General features: G+C 40.3%; 1 protein-coding gene across 1 annotated transcript in view; it reads left to right on the top strand.

Moving 5' to 3' along the window:
- The window catches only part of PIGK (phosphatidylinositol glycan anchor biosynthesis class K), a 120,409-nt gene extending 116,664 nt beyond the window's left edge, over positions 1-3,745 (top strand). Inside the window, exon 11 of the mRNA XM_021678134.2 lies at positions 2,246-3,745. Within this exon, the coding sequence (XP_021533809.1) occupies positions 2,246-2,362 (117 nt within the window). The 3' untranslated portion in view covers positions 2,363-3,745. The remainder of the gene's footprint in view (positions 1-2,245) is intronic.
- The last annotated feature ends 18,101 nt before the right edge of the window (positions 3,746-21,846 follow it).

Here is a 21,846-nt window from a genome sequence, read left to right as displayed (position 1 = left end):
TAGGACACTATTTCAGTGGTCCTGACAAGAAATGGTAAGAGCTAGAGCCAAGGTAGTGGCAGTGGCAATAGAAAACTTAGGAAGGACAGACATGATAGCGAGAGAACCTGTAAGAATTAGGAACTCATGGAAATGGGAAGGTCTGAGAGTTGGGGGAGCCAAGAATGACTTCCAGTTTTATCACTTTGGCAACGTGGTGATGCCCCCCGTATGGATGGAGTGATGGAAAACAGGGAAGAAAACAGAATTGGGTGGAGGACTCAGGAATGAATTTGCTCTTGGCTGTAGTAAAGTTTGTGATCCTCTAGAATATCCAAGTAGAGATGTCTGGTAATTGTACGTAAACCTAGGGTTTAGCGTAGAGTTCCATGTTGGTGATATAAATTCGGGAATCATAAGCTTGCTGACAGAGGTCAAAACCAGGGTACAGGTGTCACCCAGAGAGATTATATAAAGGGAGAGAAGAAATGGCCGAGGGCAGAGCTCTAGACAACACGAGCATTTCAGGGGCAAAGAAGACTGAAAAGGAATGGTTAGGGAAGTAGGGGAAGAACCTGGGGAGAGTATCACTGAAGCCAAGAGAGGAGAATTTCAGAAGAGAAGGAAGAAGTTGCAGAAAGATCACCTAGTTGAAAACCAGGCATTTCCATAGATAACTTCTCCATTTATAAAATTAAAAGAAAAATAGAGTTTTGTTGTATCAAAATGTTCTTTTGAATTCTTTTAGTGGGTTTATAATGTTGTCTGCATTAAGCAACTATACTAGCATGGCCCTTACTGACGAATTCTGGTTGATTTGACTTGATTTGTTTTATATTTAAGCTTGCCTGCCTGCCTACCTGCCTTCCTTCTTTCCTTCCTTCTCTCCCTCCCTTCCTCCCTGCCTGCCTCCTTTCTTCTTGTAATGTGATGAGCTTAGGATTGACTAAAGAACATTAGGTGTCCTATATATGGGAAACCAAACTATAAGGTGCAGATACCTCTAAGAGATTTATGAACCTTCCTTGGCTAGTTTACATGGTGACTAAAGAAAATTTTAGATTACAGTTCTCTTTACTCAATTCTACTCTAAAATATGATTCTAGGGGCCTCTAGGTGGTGCAGTCAGGCGACCAACTCTTGGGTTCAGCTCGGTTCATGATCTTGGGTTGTGGGATCGAGCCCTGTCTTGGGCTCCACGCTTAGCGCCATGGAGTCTGTTTGGGTTTCTCTCTTTCCCTCTGCCCCGCCCCCCCATCACGCGCATGTTCTCTCTCTCTCTCTCAAATAAATAAATCTTAAAAAAAATATGATTCTCATATCATAACTATCCTTACAATCTTGGCCAGTAGTTTAGGAAGTAAACCTCATAAAAAGATCATAGTTACAGACCTCCAATTTCAGGGACATAACATAGCTGTTGCAATGACAACTAAAGGGAGAAGACTGATCTGCCTTTCCTTGCTGGACAAAGAAATATACAGGACACTTGGCTGGGTGTTGAGGGGTAGGGAATGGACAAAGGGATATAAAATGAATACAGCCAGACATTTCCCCCTGGAATTTTGCAGGGAGATAACCAATAAAGATAATTATGTTCCTCGATAGAAGTAAGAGTAGAAGGAGCTACACATTCAAAGAAAAGAATATAGCAGGTGGGAAAATCTGAAGGAATTGGCATTTTAGTTGGTGAATTTCAAATAGGGTTCAGAATGGAGTAAGGAACATTCTGTCTCAAGGGCTTACCATGACCAAAGGTATGGGCCCCCAAACAAGTATTTGTTGAATATCAGAACAAATGGAATTGGATAGCATTTGTTTTTCCAGTGACTTAATCAGTATAATATACGTATGTCTCCTGTGTGCCAGGCACCGTGACAGGGGGGTGCTGGGAGTACAAGCAAGGTGACCCTCGTAGAGTTATAGTCTAGTGGGAGACACAGACAAAACCAACAAACTAATGAATAGATAAATTCAAAGTGAGAAGGACTAGTAGGCTACTGAAGAGCTTGGGTGAAGAGAGCTGTTTGGCTGGGTAGTCAAGGAAGCCTCTTTGAAGAAACAAAATGGCGTCTGAAACTGACCTCTGTAAGAACCACATTGAAATATTTACCCAGTTAGAAGCTTTTGTTGTTGTTGCTGTCCTAATACACTTAATTTGGCTAAATTACTTCCCCTTCAAACACAGCCTGTGAAATTTCTGTTTCCCATCAGTATTTGTTTGACCCATTATTGTTAAGTTTACCGTGTCCTCTTTGTTTTGCAGAAACCAAAGCTGAAAGATTGGCATCCTCCCGGGGGTTTTATTCTGGGATTGTGGGCACTCATTATAATGGTTTTCTTCAAAACTTATGGAATCAAGCATATGAAGTTCATTTTCTAGACATGATGTGTGAAGAAGATGGCATGGAAGACTGCAACCTTGGATAAAATTTTATGTCATTATACATTTAAAAAAATACATTGTTCTTGTGTGAATTGGGCAAAAAGTATAGGGAAACTAAATTTGAATGAACTATTGATTTTATAACTTAAAGATAAATAACTTAATGCAAATGCTAAGTGGCACTAACTATACTTGTTTTTTGTTGTGCATGTTATTAAAAAGATTGGACAAAGATCAGAGTATATTTAATGGCTGTTTTTGAAAATAAAAATTTCCCCTAATCTTACCCCCTTTTCATTCGGAAAAGAAAAAAATGTGAAGACATTTAAATTCTCACTAGCAGAGGTGATTTCTTGTCAGGAATTTTGTGTGTGTCCTCCTAGTCTTTTTTTTCAATGTACATATTTTTTTCCTAAATAGAGATCGTATAGAATATTTCACTCTGTAACTTTTCATTTTACAATATGTTATCAACCCTTTCCCTCTCCTTGGACATTTTTCAGAACACACTGTGAATGGTTGCACAGTATCCATTTTATGATTGTACAGTAAGTTATTTAACACTCTTCTGTTGTTGGACCTACTTACCTTGTTCTCAGAATCTTCCTTTGGTTGATTCTTCAGTGGGTTAGTATTTTACTGTCAGCCATTCATGGAATTCTGCAGCTTTAATTATAAGTAAATATAAAAAAATGAGTTCCTTAACTTATGGTACTGATAGTCTTTGGGACCTTATTTGCTGTCAGTTTGCCTGGAAAATATAAGACCTTTGAGAATTTCATATTATTGACTGCTCAAGAGAAACAGACCCCATCATTTTACATTTCTAAGCATTCTGTGATCCTCAAGAATTGATTACCTCCTCTTCAATTTCCATATTGAAAGAGACATTTCATTCTATTTAAGGTGAACCTTGTCACTGGCTGGGTCTGTACTTTTCCTGAGATAATCCCATAGAGTGGATGAGAGTGGATGACTGTCTGGAAAGGTCACACGTGGAACCCTGCCTTTTTGTTTGACTGATGCATCACTTAAGGCAGAAAAGACCTTTTTGCTCTCCAAGAAGATTTAAGAATTCACATGAACTTCATCGCTGATTTCTTTTAGCTCATCAGCCATCTGCCTATCTTTCTCATAACTGGCAATAGTATTGAGATTGTGTTTTGCCATCAGCCCCAGACACTGGTTTTTTGTTGTTGTTGTTGTTTTGCATATAAGGGGGGAATAACCATGAAAGTTGAGTGTTCATGTCCCACAGGATACCTTTTTGTATTTTATCTGGTTTTTTTCCCCCAAGAATTTATGTGTTAATCTTTATTCATTACAAAGATCTGATTTATAATTATAGGTAACATTAAGAAGACAACTCATCCTCCACAATAAAACCTCATAAAATTAATATTCCTTAGGATTTGTTTTCCTTTTAACACTTAAAATATTGCCCTTTAATTACATGCAAAATGGTCGTACACTTCACGGGCAGAGGATTAACTGTTAACTCTCAGGTTAGAACAAATGATATTAAGGCTTTTGCCGGCTCTGAATCTTCATTTGAATCGATCTTTTTATTGGTGTACTCGATGAATTCAGATATTTTATCTGAATAAATGGAGAGGGATTCTTTTGTACATAGAGGGGAAAACAAACTTACTCTTGACTAGCCAGATCATAGTAGCACTAAGAGACAGAAAAGGTTGACCAGAGCACCCTGCAAACACTTACACAAGGTCATGAACACTAGGGTGAGGCGGAGCTACTTAGCGTCAAAAGGAAATATGATTGATCTTGAGCCAAAGTAATTTAGTTTGAATATAATTAAATACACCCTGATGGTAAAGACTGCTGGAAAGTATAAGGCTTCCTCTCCAGAGGCTGTAGAAGGTGCCCTTCTTAGTTAAAACCAAACTGGGAAAAGTAATACTGGATATAATATACAGGATTAATTTTGCCCAGGCAGAGTTTCAAAGGGCAGTTATTTCTCTTTCTGTTTCATTATTGAATTTTCAGAATATAGTTAAAGCAGAAAGCTTAATCTATGTTAAATGTTCAGCTCGTAACCATAATGTTTTTACATAAAGTATATTCTGCTTTCAATAATAAGTAAATCCGCTGCATGTGGTAAGTGGGTAATATTGTAAGTGCAATTAAATAGTCCAGACTTCAAATTATACCAGAAAAGCGCATCCTTAAATATATTCTGGAGCCACAAAGAGCTGAACAATGGAAAGGGGTTTTCTTCTTGCTTTTCTCACAGTGTTGTTGTGAGGATCAGATGAGATAATGTTATGACTAAACACTTTGGAAATTGTTAATATATGGTGGTGCTATTTTCCTTATTTTGGCTTAGGAAGATACCAACAGGGAAGTTAATGATCCCACTATCCCTTGTTCTGCTGCACTTACTTACCTGTATAAGCTACTTAACGTGCTTCTTGTTCTCTTTGGTGGTCTTTTTCTCCCCCTCCCGCCTTGGTGTCCTTTGGGGAGACGAGGAATATAGATAAATGGGTCCCGGCACACATGGCCTGACCTTTTAGGGGAGGGACAGGATATAATGATGCCATTCGGCAAAGGCAGCCTGCAGGAGAAAAAGAAACCAAATGATGTGGATTTTAAAATTATGAAAGGCAATCATTTGCAGTTTATGAAAGGGAAATGTAGTTTGGATGCAAAGCTGATTAAATTGATCAAGAAAAATTGGAATTAAATACATAAAATAATGCATGCATTTATGGTTTCAATTTTTTTATATCCTCAGCTAGTTGAAAATGATGATTCCCACAACAAGCATAACTCAGCTTGTTTCTGCTTACTGAGTATTTTCTACTATGGTATATGTTGATAACATTTCTCCCATTATGTAGGTTGTATAGCAGAGTTACAGTTACTGTGGGAATTATAATTTGAAATTTTGACTCGTATGTTTCTGGAATCTTTACAACAAATGTTGCATTAACATACAACTTTTCCCATTGATTTTACCAAAATTTAAATCCATCTGTAGCAGTTTCTGTTTTAACTTGTGAAAGAAATATTTTATAAACATACCACAAGGTATGGCTACAAAATAATGAGATCAGCATCCATTTGGCTCTCTGAAATCAGCCTCATTACTTCATTGTCGCATCTTTTACCCAAGGGCATTTCCCACAAAGGAAGTGTTCTCCGGGATCGCCGTTCTGTTGCTGCCTGTCCCATCTGCGCATGTCCTTGCCTAGTAAATACGAAAGTCTTTCCATTCATGGACGATACACCGTGGTGGTACCCAGTCTTTTTTCTCTCAGTGCAAAAATGTTTCTGTTTTGGAAATGTGCTATGAAATGTTCGGTTTATTTCAATTGCGTAGACCCTTGAATATGGGATTGATGTAGTTGAAGGTGTGACCAAGACACTGGTTATTAAAAATTCACTTAGTTCAAACATAGCAAGGTGGAAACTGTCATAAAAAGGAGCTTACTGTCTCTTGTGGGCTGCTTGCAGCCTCAGAGACCTCAGGGGACTTCCAGATCTGCCTGTGAAATAGCCAGTCGTAGGGCCTGTCGCCTGAGGCTCATGTGATGGGGCTCGTGTTCATGCGATCTGACCTTTTCCGACTGTGGAAGTGCCAGCCACTGACCATCCTCGGGTTTCGGGGACAGCCGGCAGAGCGACGTAGGACACTTTCCTGGGGACATTAACTCAGGTCATCAAGGAAGAGCACATCATACAGTGCCTAACAGGAACATTTCACCCCTTTGTTCTTTGCTGGCCAGGACTCTGCCTAGCCCTTGTTTTTAACCTCCACTCAGGCCCAGGGGTCACTCTAAAGAACATTAGCCATGGTGCTCCCAGACTCTCCTATTTCCTTCTCTTCCCAGAGCCTTAGAGGTTGATGTGTTTAACTCCCTCTGTGGTCTACCCACTTCGTTAGAAATACACCTTTAGCATGATTGAATGGACAGTCTGTCCTCACCCCAGGCCCATGATGTCTGGATAATAATCCAGTCCGAAGTTTTCTGATGTCCCCCCATCCCAGTGGGTACTGCATTTCCAGGAGACATCCTCTTCTCCCCACACCCCATTTTAGTTAGGACTTTTAAGTTTCAAATGATAGAAACCCAACTAGAACAAATTTAGACCGAGAAGGGAATTTGATGGGGATCTGGCCTGAGCCTCACCAGGGACTGGAATGGCACCTGGATATTCTTCTCTGCATTTCTTTATCCCTCCCGGAGACTGGCTGTCTCATATGTGTGGTAACACCAGAGCCTATGTCCTGTGCTTCACCACAAGAGAGAGGAATATGACTCTTCCATTATTTCTCTTCTAAAAGGCTTGTGGAAGAACAGACTAATCTTGCCGGCATCAAGGGTCCACTTGGCCGGAAGGTCAGGGTCCTGTAAGCACATCAGGACGTGTGGTGGCATACTCCCAGCTGTTAGGGCCTCTCCTAGAGAAGGGAGCGAGCACAGGAGCCGGGTAGTCACCCCTACTACTGCCTCCGGCTAGCTTGGTATTCATGCGTGGTCCATGGCTCGCGGCAGGCCCCACCTCAGACCCACTGAACCAGAATCTGCATGCATTTTAACAAGGTCCCCGAGGAAGTTCTCATGCACGTGAAAGTAGGAGAAACACTGATCTACTTTATCTTCCTAAACAACCCAACTTTATCCTAAAAGGAGACTGTAAAAGATAGCAAACACTTGTAAAACAGCCATGGGTAGCATATTTTATGGGTTTAATTGACTTCTCAGCGTTATTATTGACTTCTAGTCAGACCTTTTAAGAATGCACCACTCTCATTTTTTTTTTCTTCTGAGCCTTTTCCAAAATGTTTAATGGTTAAACAGGCATCTAATTAGCACTTACTGTATGTAGTATCTGCAAATTCTTTGACACTCCTCTCATCAAGAGGTGGAGCCTAAATGCCCCTCCCCTGAATATGGCCTGGCCCTAGTGACCTAACTCTAATAAATAGAATGTGGTAGAACAATACTGCGTGACTTACAAAGCCAGATCATAAAAGGTGATCTAGCATCTGCCTGACTCTTTTTCTCAGGACGCTTGCTGTTGGAGCCCAGTCACCAGGCCCTGCGGAAGCCCAGGCCACATGGAGGAGCCACGCATGTGTATTCTGGCCAACAGCCCCGGTTAGGTCCCAGCTAGTAGCCAACAGCAAGCTCCAGAGAGATGAGGGAGACAGCCTGCAGAGGCTTCCTGACTGCAACAACTGAAGAGGCTGACCCCCAAGTGAGAACCTCCTCGTTGATCACCAGAACTGTGAGACAATAATTTGGGGAAAAAACTATTTTATTCCACTAAATTTAGTTTGGTTTGTTGTGCAGGGATTGTTGCTGAAACACTGTGTTAATGTGTTACCCACTCTGGCAGATGCTTTCAGCGATACAAAGAAACAGGGTTCTTTTTTTAAAAGAGTTAAAAATTACTTCTTGAAAGACTCACATGAAGAGATGAAGTAACTACATAGCAGAAAATGACAAGTGCCATTTAAGGCGTTTTAGGAAAAAAAAAAACCTATTCGTAGTTGATATATACATATGTTATTAATATTGTTTACTTCCAGGGGAAGGGGCAGAGAAGACTTTAAGATGGAAGTGAAATTTGACTAAGCAATCAGATTTCTGTATTTCTTTACCCCCTCCACTTCCCACTACTGCTCTTTCAAAACTATAGATTTTCTTCATTCCTGTCCCACTGACTCAGACTTTCCAGTCACTGGAATATTTTGCTTTGTAATCTGAAAAGGAAATTGGGGAAGGTAACCGGCTTAACTTCCTTCTCTACTGCCTGCAAATTGACCTCTGTTTTCCTCCATCCCATCCGCCCCCTCCCCCCCTTTGGTCTTGGAGATTGAGTCATTGACTCCATCCCTTCTTCTGGGATATTGCTTACTAATAAACGCACCTCTCCTTATCCCACAGTCTTCCTTTGCATGGATGTGATTTCCCTTACATTTTCAAAGATGTTCAAGCTTTCTCATCTTAAAAGCTCAAGATCCTATTTCCCTTTTAAATGCAAATATAGAAATGCTATATAGCATAGAGTTCTTTTCTACTTCATTTCATAGCCTATTATTTTGAATGAATGGGTGGCATTCACTGACTTGACTTCCCTGCCCTGTATTTGTTTGTGAACCTTTCCACGAATCTAGCTTCTGCTTCCACCACTGCCCCGACACTATTTTCTTTACTGATACCATCAACAATTGTTGATGACTTCCACCTTTAAAAACATTTCCTCGTCTGTCCCCATGGTCCTGCTCGCTCCCTGAGTTTTCTTCACTCAGCCTCTCCTTCTCGGTCTTTGACATCCCACAGCAGCCCTTCTGCAGAATTCTGCCCTCAAACTCTTCAGATTCAACACTGTCCCTGCGTACTTTCATCCCCATCTGTGGTTTCCACTGTTACCTCCACGTCACTGGCAGCCAAATTTCTCCATCTCAGCATCTCCCTTGAGTTCCAGAAATGCCCTTTTGTACTGGAAAGCCCCACAGGAATCTCAAACTCAGTATAACCCAAACTGAACTTAATCTCTCATTATCATCTCACTACCCGGCTCTTCTCTATTTCTTTTTCTCAGTTTAGATTCTGAATCCTCTCTGAATAGGGGCATATTATAAAGGTATCTGTGTCCCACGTAAGTGCTCACAAAAGCATGTACTGCAGAGGAGGCTCTTGGTAATCAGGTGGGCGAAATGATATATTCTGTGGATGTCAGTTAAACATTTTTCCCAGTGCTTGCTCACTGGGCCCATGGGGGGGGGCGGGGAATGTGGTTATGGTGGCCAGGATGGAGACTGTGGGCTCAACTGAGTAGTGCCTAGTCAGACTGACAGCAGAGACCTGCATTAAAACTCAGCCGCTAATTGGTGCCTCCATTCCCCAGGAGCTGACCGGTAATAGGTTGATTATACTGACCACCATAGAGTGGGCAGAAATTTATCCACACTGAAACAGACACATATATTGGGTATGGATTTGCATTCTCTGCTCTTAAAGCTTCTACTAGCATCACCATCAATAGACTCACAGACATCTTTATCTACCATCATGGCATTCTGCACAGTATTGAGTCTGAGCAAGGAACTCATTACCCAGCAAAGGAAGTGCATCGGTGAGCATATGACCATGGAATTACTTGAACTTACCACATACCCCATAACCTGGGAGTGGCTGGCTCACTGAAGAGGTAGTTATGCACCCACCTGGAGATAGCACTCCGAAAGAAGGGGGTTCTGTTTGACAGGGTAAATACAGGCTTTGAACCAGAGACCACTACATGGCATTATTTCACCCATGACCAGAATACACAGCTCTGGGAACAAGGAGTGGAAAGGGCAGCTCTTCTCACTCTTACACCTAATAATCCATTCATGGAGTCTCTGCTTCCTGTCCTGCCAACTTTGAGTTTGCTAGTATGGCGGTCTTAGCCCTGAAGAGAGGAATGCTTTCATCCAGGGGACACCGCAGTGGCTCCATTAATTTTGAAGAGAAGACTGCACCGGGCCATTTTGGACCCTGATATCACTGAACATGCCAAAAATAAGGGGTTTCTATACTGCCTGGAGTGATTGAGGCCAATTACCAAAGGGAAATGGAGTAGCTGCTACACACTCTAAGCAAGGGGGGGGGGTCTATATGGCAAAGGGATCTCTTTGGGGGTGCGCCTTACTAGTTCCATGACCAATAGCAAACATTAATGGAAAGCTAAAACAATCCAAAAAAAAAAAAAAAAAAAGCAGGATGATTGAGGACTCAGTTGTCTGAATGAAGGTTTGGGCCACTCCACCCAGTAAAGAACGGACTGATTCAGCTTCTCGCTGAGAGCAAGGGAAATAAATAGGTAGAGGAACATAGGAAGCCATAGATATCAGCAATAGCCCATGGCCAACTACTGAAATGAGGATTTTGTAATAGCTTTACAGATCTCCTCTTTGCCTATAACATGTTTATGTGTGCCCGTTATTTCTCTCTCTTTCCGCATTTTTATTTTATGCAAGCTGGTGGTGCTTAACCTTATAGTATTAAGGTAAGAAAATATTCATTGGGACTGATGGAAGTTAGGGGGTAATTAATAAAGCCAAGAGTGAATACAGTGCCATTCTGGCTGTGCATCTCCTCCTTATTTGGTGAAGGGTGAGAATGTCTTCGCTTGGACAAATAGCAACATCGCGTTAGATGGAAATATAGAATTGTATCATTGTTGTACAGGTCTCAAATGTGTGTAGAAGAGTGAATGCAGAAGCTAAGTAGCCAAAGGGGTATACCTGCCCAATTATCAGTTCATTGTCTCTTAGCTCCAGATCCATTCATTATCCATCTGTGATAATGGAGCTGAACCCTTAAGAAGTTCTTTTGTGGTTAATATGATGTTAAGCTTTGTCAATAGAGGGTGCTGGGGGAGTGTGGCAGGAAGAAGGAGCTTCCCTTCCCGTTTCTGGTGTGCTCCTCCCATGTCTCCTGCTGTCGGTGTGTTTTCTGCAGCACCTTGTGGCTGGCCCCACAGAGCACCAACCAAAGGGTTGCTGGGCAAGGCACCTCGTCCTGAGTGGCTGGCTAGCCCCGGCAACCTGGCTCCCGCAGCGTTGCAGCAGAGTACAGACGGAGGGCACCTTCCCCCAGCACACGTCCGTGGGCATCTCCATCATGGGGTGCTGCTGGCCGGGCACCTCCTCCTGGACAACTTGCCCCACGCCCTATAGGTGGCTGATTTTCAGGAGTTCTTAGGTGTGGCTTCTTTCAGAGGATAGCTTTGCCTAGCTCTCCAGAGAGCAGCTTTCCAGCAAGTTCCACGGAGATGACCTCTCAGTGAACCTCTCTGCTGTCCAGTGAGCCCCACTGCACCCTCCCCAAGAATGTCTGGACCTCAGCCCCCTGAGGGGTGGCTTCTTCCTTGGGTCCCCTCTCTCAGCCCGAGGGTTGGTGGCTGCCTCTGACACTTGCTCTTCTTCTAGTCTGTTGAGTTCTCTTTCCCTTCACTGGCAAATTCCCCCTTACTCTTAGTCCTCATTCAAATTGCTATGGGATTTCTGTCTCCTCATTGGACTTGGACCAACACACCTCCTCTCAGGACCCCGATGGCATTAAATGGTGAGATTCTTGGCCACAGTCATTTAAATTGTTCAAATTATGCCTCTGGCTGGATTCAAGGGAAAGCCCTCTTCCCTCTCAGAATGCTGGACAAAGGATTGGAGCCCCTTCTTACCACCTCTGCCTCATTCTGAAGGCCTCCCTGGGAGACTTTCACGGAGGGTTAAGAGATGGAAGAAGTACCTCCTTCTGACACAGTCTGGCAGCTGGGGCCAGCCCAGGCGAAGAGCAGCCTTATCATACGTGCGGAAACCATCCAAAAAGGGGCTCGTTGACTCTGTTTTAAAAACTCCGGATTCTTTTGGCTCTAGGCAACTTCTTTTTGCTCTTTGTAATGAGTACATGGAAATGAAAAGATTCAGGCCAACAGGATTTCTTATAACCTTGCCAAGAGAGAAGATGGATCAAAGGGGAAGAAATATGTTAGAGGCACACTGGTGGAGGAAATATTTTAGTTCGGTTAGTGAGGAAAGTGCTTACAGAATAAGAAGGCTGAAGAGAATAGTGGTTAAGAGCCTGAGTTTAGCATTTCTGTAGCTTGTCAGTCTGATAAATGCACATTATATAAGGAAAAGAATAATTAAAATTACAAATAAGAAAATACACTTATAAACCAATAAAACCAAAGGCGGGGGAGAGAAATTGAGGCTGAAATAAGGGAAACTAAATAAAAGGAATAAAAACAATACAATACACAAGTTAAACAACAAAACCAAAATCCCAGTTACAAAGTATAACTGGGGAAAATGAGACTAAAGAATTAAAATTTTAGCTGTTAGAATCAGAAGCTTAGAATTCTAAGGATGTGTTTGTGAATAAAGCAGAAGTAGGAAAGGGAAACAAAAATGTTTTAAAGTGGCAACAATGGAGGGAAAATTTAAATGGAATGTAAAGAGTAAGCGAGGTAGCTGAAACTATTTTAAAGGAAGATAAAAATAAAACTAAAACTAGTCAAAGGAATCTAACATTCTCTAAGTGCTAAACATTTAGAGAATGAAACAAACTAAAAATAAATATGGGAAAAAAGGGATGAACAATTTAAAACATGAGAAGAGCAACATTTTTTTTTTTTTTAAAGCAAATTGCCTGCTTTTTAAGAGACACCTGGCTTTTGTTACTTTTATTCTCCAGATACTCAAGCATCCTCCAATTCTAGTAGATTGCTTCTGTAACTTTAATCCCCAAGGTCAGGATTTTTGCAGAGTACACCCTTGGGGCTCCTTTAGGCTGAAAGCCAAAGGTAACAAGCAGTTCAAAATGTTTAGCCTCTTTCTCCAAAGGCTCCTGGCTCCTGTGTCTACATGGCTTTTAACTTGGTACCTTGAAGGGTTGGGCGAGGAAATAGGCAGGAAAGCTACAAGCCCCGTCCAGCCCTGTGGTCTGCCTGAGCTCTACAAGCAGTTGCGTGCGTGTGCCTGTCACTGACTGTCTAGAAGCCCAGCAGTCCTTCTACAAATACACTACCTGCCTACACACAGCTTGCAGGGCAGAGGCGACGATGAAGCCCCCTTCCATCTCTTCACATTGTGGCTGCAGCTCAGTCATACTGTTTTGTAATATTTCTGGCCTTAGGGAGAAAGCTGATTGGTGGTTTTCAAACTTTTTGGCTACCACCCACAGTAAGAAATATATCTCCCATTGTGACTCCTATGTGATGTAGTAAAGATGTTGGGGCTCGGAGCCGACGGCCAAGAAAATTCTTGAGACGTCTTTGGTGCAAACAGGTGGTTTTATGAAAGCCTGGGGACAGGACCGGTGGGCAGAAAAAGCTGCACGGGGGTCATGAGGAGGGGCCCATTATATACTTTCCAGTTGGGGGGGTTGGGGGAGGTTAGGGATAGAGTCAGTCTCTAAGGAATTTTGGAAGCAAGGTTTCCAGGACCTTGAGGGGGTTAGCTTTTGTTAGGAAAAGGTCATTTATTACTGTTTAATAAAGACTCAGTCATGAGACCCTTCAGATATATATCAGTGGGTCATATGCTTGGGGGATGATTGTCAACACATATCTTGGGGGGTAGAGATAAAGGAAGTTTCCAAAGGAATTTTTATATGTTAAAGAAGACTTACAGGATCCCGGGGGTCGGGCCAAGATTGCCTTTTGCCCTTAGCAAAGCATTAACATTGAAGCAGCTGAGTTCCTAGAGGAAGGTCACTCTGCCTGTTTCAAGGACTCATCAATGGGCTGTAAGTAGTAAGGAAATTTAATTTTTCTTTTGCCTTTGTTTCCCATATCACTACGTATATATATATGACTAAAAAAGAAGTTACACAAAAGAAGTACCCTCTCTAACATCCTACACTCTGTTATTTTCAATTGTTTTATATTCTGTATTATAGAATTGTCTCAGGTGGGAGCCAGATCAATAGTTTTCAAAAATATTGTGCTTCCATCTGCAGTAAGAAATACATTTTACACTGTGGCCTAATGCACATATATGTGTATGTATCAACATAATTAAAAGTTTTACAGACGGGTACTGACATTCTTCCTAAAATGCACCTTTTAATTTTCTATCCTATTATATTATAGTTTTATTGATGGCTTCCCAGTAATATCTGGCTATGCTTGCATCAACAAACTTCCTACCAAGAAGACATAATGAAAGCCTAGAGAACCACAGCCAAGAATAATACCCAACAGGGTGGTAAATTATTACAAACATCTTTGTACTGATAATGCACTTCACCGCTCCCTGGTGTTGCTCTGTGTCCTCACATTGTGTCCTTATTCCTCCAACATTTGCCAAGTACGAATACCTTCTATGTGAATGGCACTGCCTCTGTCTCTAAGGCATTTATAGTAGGGGAACCAGAACACTGGTGAAGAGAGTTCCAGGAGAGATTCTAGAAGGTGTCATTGAATTGACAATAATGGTTGGACACAGTTTTTCGGAAAGTGACAAAAACCCAACACAAATATGCTTAAATAATAATTTTTAAAAGTATTCATTTACATCACTGAATGTCCGGGAGAGGTTTGTCTTCAGGCTCAGTTCGATCCAGGACTAATGACATTCTAAGCTCTATCTGTCATATCTGCTCCCCCTGGGATGGCTCCATTCACAAGGTGATTCCTCTTATGGTAGCAAATATGGCTTTAGCAGTCTCAAACCCCCAAGCACCATGAGCTGGGGGGAGAGTTTGTATCCCTGCATAGGGCCATGTTCCCATCCATGAACCAATTTTTGGGTCTGGGAGACCGGATATGCCAGTAGGTTTAAGCCAATCAGAGCCTATTCCTGGAGCTCTATCTAGAATTAATCCCTCATTAACTACATAGTGAAGTGTGGAGGGATTGATTTTCCAAAGAAAATATGGGGACCTATGACCTGAAAGGTGGGAACATGGAAGCTGGGCTGCTAATGGCAGCAGGTGTTGGAGCCAGTGTGCAGCCAGGGGCAAGAGTTGTGTGGGGAAGGCTTGTCAGAGATGTGAACACAGGGGAGGGGGTGCACTCAAGATGCAGGAGCGGCATGAGCAAACCTGGAGCCACCTTAAATCAGCTGGTGTAGCTGGAGCTTTGGGACACATATGGAGGAGCCGTGAGAGATGGGACCGAAGCTAATGAGGCAGGCCATGGGTCCTGAATCCAGGCTATGGCAGGAGACTAAATCGAGCAGCTAGTCAGGATTCAGAGAAAGGTTCTGAGTGAAATTTATACTTGATGAGACTCATTTTGCCTTGGGGAACAAATGAGTTGGAGAAAGGCAATCCTGGAAGGCCATGGTCATCCAGGCCAGAGTTAGGAGCACGGAACAGGGGAGCAGTACCTGTGAGTGGGGAGGGAGGGGACGAATTGATGCAAAACTCTCCTTTTCTCAGAACCCTGTGATATGGACTTTCAGTTGGGTTGGCTCATGCAAAGGAGGGAAAGATCCTTTAATATTTAATTGACTTCAAACAAAGATCAAATAATTGCGGAAAGCTTTACTTTTCAAAGGGGGAAGAAACTACCTGTTGGGGGAAAAAAAGCCTATTGTGATGTAACTCATCGTACAAGTCTATCCCATCAAAGAGTTAAATTACTTTGCAATAAATGAGATGGACTAAAGACATTTCTAACTCACCAGACAGGCTCTCGGGGCAGGATTCATCTCCTCCCTATCCCACAGAGCCTTGGGTTCAACTGTCTTGTTATCAACATTCCATGTGTGCACCTTTATCACCCACTAGATTATGAGGGGGAGGACAGAAACGTCTTCCTGTTGACTGAAACGATTTTTCTTTTCCTCTCTCCCCCACTTTCCTGAGCACCTCTACTTGGATCAAGGCATCATGCAGGCACCAGAGACAGAGTTGAATCCCAGCTGGACCTGAACCCAAACTCCTTGGTTTTGGGATGGGTTCTAGTGTGGGAAGTGAGACATTTAATGAATGCTAGGAGAGACATCTATACAGAATAGAATGGGAGGAAGGGGCAGCTCCACGTGGTGAGATCAGGAAATGCTTTGTCAGAGGCAACGCGGAACATGAGTCTTAAGGCTAGTGGCCAGAGAAGGTGGGCAGGAGAGAGGAAGGGCATTGAGTGGGAAGCACTTCTCAGGTAGGCAGATGTTTTAACATGGGGGAAGCCATAGCGACTTTGACCTCACGGGTGTCTACGGATCTATGTAGCCATTTCTTTTAGGCACTTTTAGAGGACCCCTCCACCCATGCTGGGACTGAGTTATTATGAACCCTCTGTGTATTCTTATTTAATTCTTACCACACCTTCACTAAAAGACCTGCTCTTGCTCTCTCTTTTTAATGTTGATCCCTACTTTTAAAGTTTTCTTTCTTATGCCAGGGTGTCTCGGTTGTTTGGGTCTTGATCCCAGGGTCTTGGGATTGAGTCCCTTGTCGGGCTCCCTGCTCGGTGGGGAGCCCGCCTCTCCTTCTGCCCCTCTCCCTGCTTGTGCTCTCTCTCTGACAAATAAAATCTTAAAAAAAAAAAAAATTCTTACCACAACACTGAAAATGGAAACAATTGGAGGGACCCCAGTTTTACAGAAAATAGAGGTCTAGCAATGCAGTTGAGAGGCACCCAGCTGGGAAGGGAGGGAGCCTGGACTTCTGACATCGGCTGGCTTACAGGCTTTTGCTTCATGGGGGCACACAGCGACTACCTTGAACTCTGTGAGCAACGACTGCCCTTCACAGCTGAATCAGATAGGACAACGAGGGCTCACTTTTCTGCCCTCAGCTGTGTCATTTCTCCATTTTATTTGCCAGAATCAGACCAACAGTTTCGATACCTGCTTAAAGAAGCCCATTATAGACAGCATAAACTGTACACACACACACACACACACACACACACATTTGGCAATAGTGATGGTTAATCTATGGTGAAGGACATCTGGTTTTAAGGATACAGGTTTATTGTTACTAAAATAAGCCAAACAAGATTTTTTCTCTCCACATTAGAACCACTTACAATTAAATGGAGAACGACGAATAATCTTTCAGAAATTGAAGCATTGATACTTAGTTATTTTGATGTTTTTCTTTAAAAAGTAATTCTTAGCAGAAGAAAAGTTTTTAGCATTCCTAGAAACCCATGAAACATTGCTTTATTCCTATGACTTCCATGCTTAACAAGCTTCAGTGATACACGGCTAACATCATTAAGTCGACATCTTCATCATGGAATTCAAGGTCGGCAACAATAATAAAACCAAACGGATATTGAGGTAGCTATTTTAATGGCAGAAAAATACAGACTTTAAGGAAAAGGCTATGGTAGGGATAACAGTGGTTAATACCAAATGATAAAAAGTAATTTAACCGGGAAGATAAAATAATTACAAACTTGTCTGCATCTCACCATAGCTAATGCAAAGTGTTTGTAGACTACTGGAAGAAAACTCAATGTCATACTGGAGGGCTTCAAAACACTTCTCTATTATTATTTGAGCAGACTAAAATTAGTAACAATGTAAAAAATTTGAACAACCCAATTGGCAAACTTGATTTAATGGACAAATATAGGAATCTAGACCACCAAAATTTTAAAAATACACATTCTTCTCAAGTACTCATGGAACACTTACACAACTTGGCAAATGTAGTATATAAAACAAATATTGAATATTTCAAAGAATTAGCATAATGACCACGTTCTCTGGCTATAACAATTAAGTTAGGTATCACCCCACAAAAATTAGTAAATCCTTATGTATTTGGAAATTTAAAAAAAATTGTATTTTGTTTTATTTTACTGTTTTACTTTTATTTTATTTTGCTTTGAAGGTGGAGATGTGTCCACCTTAAACTTTTTAAAATTGAAGTATAATTGACATATAATATTGTATTAGCTTCAGTGTGATTCAATATTATATACATTACACAATGATCACCATGATAAGTCTAGTTACCATCTATCACCATAGAAAAAAAGTTTTTACAGTATTATTGACTATAGTCCCTATGCTGTATATCCCCATGTCTTATGTATAATTGGAAGATTGTACCTCTTACGCCCCTTCACCTATTTCATCCATCCCTCCCACACCTCTCCCCTCTGGCAACTATCAGTTTGTTCTCTGTATCTGAGTCTCTGTTTTGTTCATTTGATTGGCTTTTTAGATTCCACATATAAGTGAAATCATATGGCATTTGTTTTCTCTGACTAATTTCACTTATCATAATAACCTCTAGATCCATCCATGTTGTCACAAATGGCCAGATTTCATTCTTTTTTATGGCTGAGTAATATGAGTAATATTCCTTTGTGTGTATGTGTGTGTGTATGTGTGTGTGTGTATATATATATATATAAATATATAAATATATAAATATATATATATATATATATATATCTCACATCTTCTTTATCCATGGACACTAAACTTCCTTCCATATCTTGACCTTCAGCCTTTGTAAATAATGCTGCAATGCATATGTATTTCTCAGTTCTTGTTTTTGTTTTCTTCTGATAAATAGCCAGAAGTGGAATTGCTGGATCATATGATAGTTCTATTTTTAATTTTTAAAGGACTCTCCTTATTGCTTTCCATAATGGCTGCACCTATTTATATTCCCACCAACAGTGCCTTACAGTTCCCTTCTCCACATCCTCATCAACACTTGTTATTTCTTGTCTTTTTAATAATAGCCATTCTGACAGGTGTGAGGTGATGTCTCATTGTGGTTTTGATTTGCATTTCCCTGATGATTAGTGATGTTAAGCACCTTTTCTCATGTCTGTTGGCCATCTGTATGTCTTCTTTGGAAAAATGTCTATTCAGGTCTTCTGCCCATTTTTTAAGATTGTATGTTCTTTTGGTGCTGAGTTGTGAGAGGTCTTTGTATATTTTGGTGTTGACCCCTTATTGGATAGATCATTTGCAAATACTTTCTCCCATTCAGTAGGTTACCTTTTCATTTTATTGATGGTTTCCTTTGCTCTGCAAAACCTTTTTAATTTGTTGTAGTCCCATTTGTTTTTTCTTGCTTTTGTTGTTATTGCTGATACCAGTGTGAAAGCTTACTGCCTATGTTTTCTTCTAGAAGTTTTATGGTTTTAGTTCTGACATTTAAGTCTTTAACCCATTTTAAGTCTACTTTTTGTATAGTGTATAAGAAAGTGGTCCAGTTCATTCTTTTGTGTGTAGTTCTCCCATTTTACCAGCACCATTTATTGAAGGGACTGTCTTTTTTCCATTGGATATTCTTGCCTCCTTTGTCATAGGTTAATTTTATAAGTGTGGGTTTCTTTTTGGGCTCTTTTCTGTTCTATCATTCTACGTGTCTGTTTTTGTGCCAGTGCCATACTGTTTTGATTACTATAGTTTTGTCGTATAGCTTGAAATCTGGGAATGTGATATTTCCAGCCTTGTTCCTCCTTCTCAAGATTGCTTTGGCTCTTCAGACTCTCTTGTGGTTCCATACAAATTTTAGGATTATTTATTCTAGTTCTGTGAAAAATGCCATTGGTGTTTGATAGGGATTGTACTGAATATGTGGATTGCTTTGGGTAGTATGGACATTTTAATAATATTAATTCTTCCAATCCATGATCATGGTATGTCTTTTCATTTATTTGTGTTGTCTTTAATTTCTTTCATTAATGTTTTATAGTTTTCAGAGTACAGGTCTTTTACCTCCTTGGTCAAATTTATTCCTAGGTATTTTATTCTTACTGACACAATTGTAAATGGGATTGTTTTTTCAATTTAAAAAATCTGAATAAATGGGAAGAATGGATGACTTTTTGTTATAGCACAATTCCTAATCTCAGGCAAAATAAATATAGAATAAATGATGAAAATAGAAAAAAAAAAACCCTAGCATTTGTCAAGTACCACAGTAACAATTATTGCAGCAAAAATCATCTATGGGTGCTAAAATTAGTGTTTATGTTGAGAAACAGGAAATTTTCATATTTAAAAACATCTTCCTGCAAGATTCCTAATAATTATAAAGGGGGAAATAGTAACTTTATAGTGGAGAAACCTGAGACATCACTTGCATGAGTAAAGGTTTTCCAGAGAAACAAAACCAATAGGATACATCTATCTCTATATTTCTCTATCTATCTATAGAGAGGTTAATTTTAAAGACTTGGCTCATGTGATTGTGGAGACTAGCAAGTCTGAAATCTTGGGCAAGCAGGCAGGCTAGAAATTCACATAGGAGTCGATGTTATAGTCCTGAATCTGAAATCTGTAGGACAGGTTAGTAAGTGGGAAACTCAGGCAGGGTTTCTATGTTGCACTCTCAGGGGAAACGTGCTTCTTTTTCAGGAAATCTCATTGGATGAATGCCCCCTCCCCCATTCATACCATGGAGGGTAATCTGCTTTACTCAAAGTCTACTTTGATTGTCAGTGTTATCAAATCTAAAAAATATCTTCACAGCAATAGCTAGACTGGTGTTTTTCCAAACAACTAGGTACCACAGCCTAGCCAAGTTAACACATGAAATTAACTGTGACACCACCTTAATATAATGATCAAATTTAGCATCACTGTTAATGAGACATATTGACATCTTGTACCTCCTGATACCATGCACTTAAAAAAGTACATTACTTTAGTGGTACTACATGGCCTTCATTTAAACTTGACAGTCGCTGAGTTCATTTAGCTCTAATGCTGAATATAAGATCTATACAAAAATCAATTGTATTTTTGTATATACTAACACAAACAGATAGAAAATTAAATTTAAAAAACCATTATAATAGCACCAAATCTATCAAAACACCTAAACAGATATAAGAAAAGATGTGGAAGATCTCTATATGGAAAACTTCAAATTGTGTTCATGAATTGAAATATTTGTTATTGGTAAAATGTCAGTTCTCCCCAAACTGATCCATAGAATCAATGCAATCACAATAGAAATCCCAATAGGTTTTATTAAATATGGAAAATGACACTCTGATTCTAAAATTCTATGTGTATGTGGAAATACAAAATGCCAAGTTAAAGCAATATTGAAGATGAATAAGCTGGATACTTCTTACTTCTAGATATTGAGACTTATGGAGTTATAATAATTAAGATAATGTGATAATGGTGCAAGAGATAAAAATGATACAGAATTCGAAGTTAAGAGACAATCCCACATATATATGGTAGCCTATTTATCGCCAAAACAACACTCTAATTCAGCGGAGAAAGGGTGGTATTTACAATAAATGGTGCTGTTTCACTGGATTTCCTTAAAGGGGAAAAAACAAACAAACCCTTGACCCCTACCTCACCTCAATACCAGAATTAATTTGGGATGGATCACAAATCCAAATACAAAAGAAAAAAACATAAAGCTTTTAGGAGAAAACATAAGAGATGGCAATGGGCCAGGTAAGAGTTCTTAAATAGGACACAAATTATATTATTCATGAAATCGAGATAAATTAGAATTAAAATTATTAAAATTAAGAACTTTCAGTCATTAAAATATACCACTAAGACAGTGAAAAGGCAAGTCATACACTGCAATATATATAACAAAGGAGTTGAAACTAGATTATATAAAGAATTCCTGTAAAGAAGAAAAAGCATGACAACCCAACTAAAAGAATGGTCAAAAGCTTAGACTAGGCATGTCACAAAAGGGGATATGCAAATATTCAATAAGCCTATATGAAAAGATGCTCAACTTCATTGTTCATCAAGGATATGAAAATCTAAAACCATGGTGATTTACCACTATATAGCCAGCAAAAGGGATACATTTATAAGGACTGCTAATACCAAGCACTGGTAAATATGTGGAGTAAATGGAGCACTCAGTTATTGCTGATGGGAGTGTAAAATGGTGCAACTAATTTGGAAAACTGGCAATATCTAGTAAGTCCTAGCACAGGTGTACCAGTGATTCAGCAATTCCACTCCTTGCAATATACCCAATAGAAATAAGCTCTTTGTCCACCAAAATGCACATACAAGAATGATCATAACA

The sequence above is a fragment of the Neomonachus schauinslandi genome, chromosome 4 (assembly GCF_002201575.2).
Source record: "Neomonachus schauinslandi chromosome 4, ASM220157v2, whole genome shotgun sequence".
Classification (NCBI taxonomy): domain Eukaryota; kingdom Metazoa; phylum Chordata; class Mammalia; order Carnivora; family Phocidae; genus Neomonachus; species Neomonachus schauinslandi.
The sequence above is the reverse complement of the archived record's forward strand: the minus strand, read 5'-3'. Positions and strand labels throughout refer to the sequence as shown.